The following is a 3743-nucleotide window of genomic DNA, read 5'->3' as shown; positions in this document are numbered from 1 at the left end:
GTTGTTTACCAAGAACATCTTCTCCTTGCGAGGAGATCGTTGGAGGCAAATGAGGAATACATTAAGCCCCTCTTTCACAGCCAGCAAGATGAAGTTCATGTTTGATTTACTATCGAAATGTTCTCACGATTTCGTCGACTATTTGGTGGACCATCCAGAACTTTGCCATACGATCGAAACGAAGGAAGCCTTTAGACGATATACCACCGACGTTATTGCTTCAGCTGCGTTTGGTATAAGTGTAAATTCTATGAAAGATCGTGACAATGAATTTTATGTAAAGGGAGTGGAGGCTACCAAATTTCCTGCTGGACTATTTGCGATGGCCAAGTTCATGATTATAATTACGTGTCCATCATGGCTCGTTAAATCACTTGGTTTGACTTTTTTTCCGTCGAATACGGGCGTGTTTTTCAAGAAAATCGTACAGGAAACAATTAGTGCGCGAGAAGATCAAGGTATCGTCAGACCGGATATGATCCATTTGCTAATGCAGTCTCGATATAAAGAAGGTGATTCTGTACACAAAATGTCACTAGACGATATCGTTTCGCAAGCTTTTATTTTTTTCCTTGCGGGTTTCGAAACCTCTTCGACTTTGATGTGTTTCGTTGCTCACGAGCTGGCGGTTAATCGAGATATTCAAGAGCGTCTGCGCAAGGAGGTACTGCAGCATCTTGCCGAAGGAAACGGTGAGATTTCTTATGAGTCGCTATCCAGGATGACTTACATGGATATGGTGGTTTCAGAAGCTCTCAGAAAATATCCACCGCAGATTGTCATAGATAGACTTTGTGCTAAGAGATACGAACTGCCTCCATCGCAACCAGGTTGTAAGAATGTAATCGTCGAAACTGACGATGCAGTGCTGTTTCCTGCTTATGCTATACATCACGATCCGAAGTATTATCCGAACCCGGCCAAATTCGATCCTGAAAGATTCAGCGAAGAAAACAAAGACAATATATTCCCATACACTTATCTACCATTCGGTCTTGGGCCCAGAAAGTGTATCGGCAATCGATTTGCTCTGATGGAAACTAAGATTGTCATTGCTCATCTTTTACAAAGGTTTACTTTGAAGGCTACGGAAAAAACCGTTGAACCCATTGTATTCACTAAAAAGGAATTTATATTAAAACCTGTTGGCGGATTTTGGATTAGCTTAGAGAAGAGAGAAATGTAAAAATTTGGGAGCAGATATATTATTTTGCAATGTAGTTTTTCCGCAAAAATATTACCGTATTTCAATAATTTTTAAAATTTTTCGCTTTCAAATATAAATGTAATTAAATAAGATTTATTTGCAATGCATTTTACATTATCACGCAGAGCATATGCTCGAGTAGTATGTTAAAATTAAATTTTTGTTCATAAAAAATTAAACATTACGATAAATATTGTGCTTGTTTTACAATTTACTCGATCTTGCTGATCGTTTTAATGGCTTATAACTTCCATAGATCATCTAATTGTAAGATAAAGGCAATACCGTTAATATTTTATATTAGATCGAGAACATATTTTTTGCGCAAACATCTACCGAATCTTTTAAATTTCGAACTCATTTTTTTTCTTATTAGTTCAGATTATATTTACTAATCTAGATTCTCTCATAATTTGTTGTTAAACAAGCATTAAACAAGGAAATAAACTAATTACTTAATTTATTATCTTCTACTTCTTAAAAAGGTATAGATAATTAATATCACTAACTATTGCAATAAATATTACATACGCATTTACATCATAATTATAATTGTAATATCTTTGATATTTTTTAAGAAGTAACATATCTTATAATATTTTTATTAAAGTTCTAAGAAATTATCAAAATAAAAAGTTAATATGTTAAACATATTATTTTATCAGTTTTAAAATATTACAGAAAAGAGATTGTGTAAAGATGTATACCAAAATATACAGAAAAATCTTTTTTTATTACATCCAAACACTCTCTTATTAATTTTTTGCCCTTTTCGTTTTCTTTCTCAACCGCTTTCTCCTTCTTCCCATTTTTACTTTTCCTATTTATCTCTCCCTTTCTCATTTTCTTTCTCTCGTTATCGGTCTCATTCAAAGTCGATTCGATCAATCATTTTTGGCAGGAATTATTTTATGAATTTATTCGTATCATATGTTTAACACGGAACACATTTTTTCTCATTTTTTCAGTTGACTTTGTACAAATGCTGAAGATTAATTGTAATTGCCAGCATCTTAATGACAATGGTCTCGGTAGATTCATGTCTATTAAGTATTTATTTTTAATTACTTCATTAGTCTACTTTGTTCTTATTTTTGTTGTATCCCTTGTAAGTTATTATAAAATATTTTAGTTTGTTTTCCGAAGAAAAAGGATCGACCAATTAAATATAAATTGGCCCAGCCTTATTTTTTTGAATAAACATATATATAATCTGGAAGTTACTGGAAGCATCATAAAATGAAAACATTTTTTTGATTGAATTTAAATCTTAATTAATAATTTTGTTGTTAATTTAACGTGTAATTATTTTATCATCATTTTACTATTGTTCAAGTTGTTATATATTTTTTGTAAACTTAATTTGGATAATATAACATACAACATTAGATACACTGCATCTGTAGTAAATAAATAAAAATTATTTGATATATTATTTAATATTATGATAAAATGATATATTATTTAATATTATGATTAAATAACATTTAATATATTTGATCCATCGGCGTCAAATTTTTTGCTGCAAATATTTTTTATTATGATAATGTTTTCATTTTATTTTACCATTAAAAAAATTTTTTTGCACTTTTGAGGAATACACCTACCTATTTATATATTTTAGAATTTCTTACAAAGAATAAATTTTGGATTATCACGTATTATTCTTAAAAATTTGTATTACAATATATCTCAACATATTACATATCCTTATTATATTTTATTAGACAGAAAATTTTTAATATTGAAACATGATAACAAAAAATTATATACATAATGTATATTTTACTTTATTTGCTATGTTTTTTTAATATTATAGCTACATTTTTTCTTTAAAATACTTTCCTTACAGAATAAAATAAGAAATCTTTTATTTTACTATACTTTTGCAGTTTCTAATATTTAGGTATTAATTATCTCTCGTAATCGCTTCAGATGTCAAATCTACAGAGCAAGAAACGCATGATGAATCTAATAACAAATACATAATCATCAATAACTATTTTCATATTGAAGGCGTCATTAGTTTTCATTGAAACAAATTTTTTTAAATTAAATTAGTAAAGATTTATTTTTGATAGAAGCCGCACGATACTAAAAATTTTGTTCGTAAATCGATTAATGGTTCTTGTGCAACTACGAATGTGATATATCATTGTGGTTATCTCCAGAAGCATTTCCCCCTCCTACCGGTTTTTTCATAGTAAAACCTTCGCGCATATCTCGCGTACACATTATAACGTTCTACGCAGTGTCCGACGAAGTATCTCGATTTGTGTATTACTCTCTCGCATCACGATGGATTCATCATTGCTTCAATCGCCTTTTGTGTTATTATTGAATGCTCTAATCGTCATTGGCGTTCTGAAAATTGTCACTCTGCTGAATCACACATATTTTTACTGGAAAAAAAAGGGCCTACCGTACCTACCAAACTCGTTGTCGTCTTTTATAATGACTTTGAAATTGCTATTTGGTTATATCACTTTTCCGGATTATTACCAACATTTGTATAACTACTTCCCAGATGCTAAAT

General features: G+C 30.3%; 1 protein-coding gene across 1 annotated transcript; it reads left to right on the top strand.

Annotated features, from left to right (window-relative positions):
• Positions 1-4: 4 nt before the first annotated feature.
• LOC105460924 (cytochrome P450 9e2-like) lies at positions 5-1734 on the top strand (the record flags this gene model as incomplete). Its single annotated transcript, XM_011707420.1, has 1 exon — positions 5-1734. A coding segment is annotated over one exon (1182 nt), but the record flags the coding sequence as incomplete, so codon positions are not given.
• Between the last annotated feature and the right edge of the window lie 2009 nt (positions 1735-3743).

The sequence above is a fragment of the Wasmannia auropunctata genome, unplaced genomic scaffold, assembly GCF_000956235.1.
Source record: "Wasmannia auropunctata unplaced genomic scaffold, wasmannia.A_1.0 LD313680.1, whole genome shotgun sequence".
NCBI lineage: Eukaryota > Metazoa > Arthropoda > Insecta > Hymenoptera > Formicidae > Wasmannia > Wasmannia auropunctata.
Note: the sequence above shows the minus strand (reverse complement) of the source record. Positions and strands in the feature narration are given on the sequence as shown.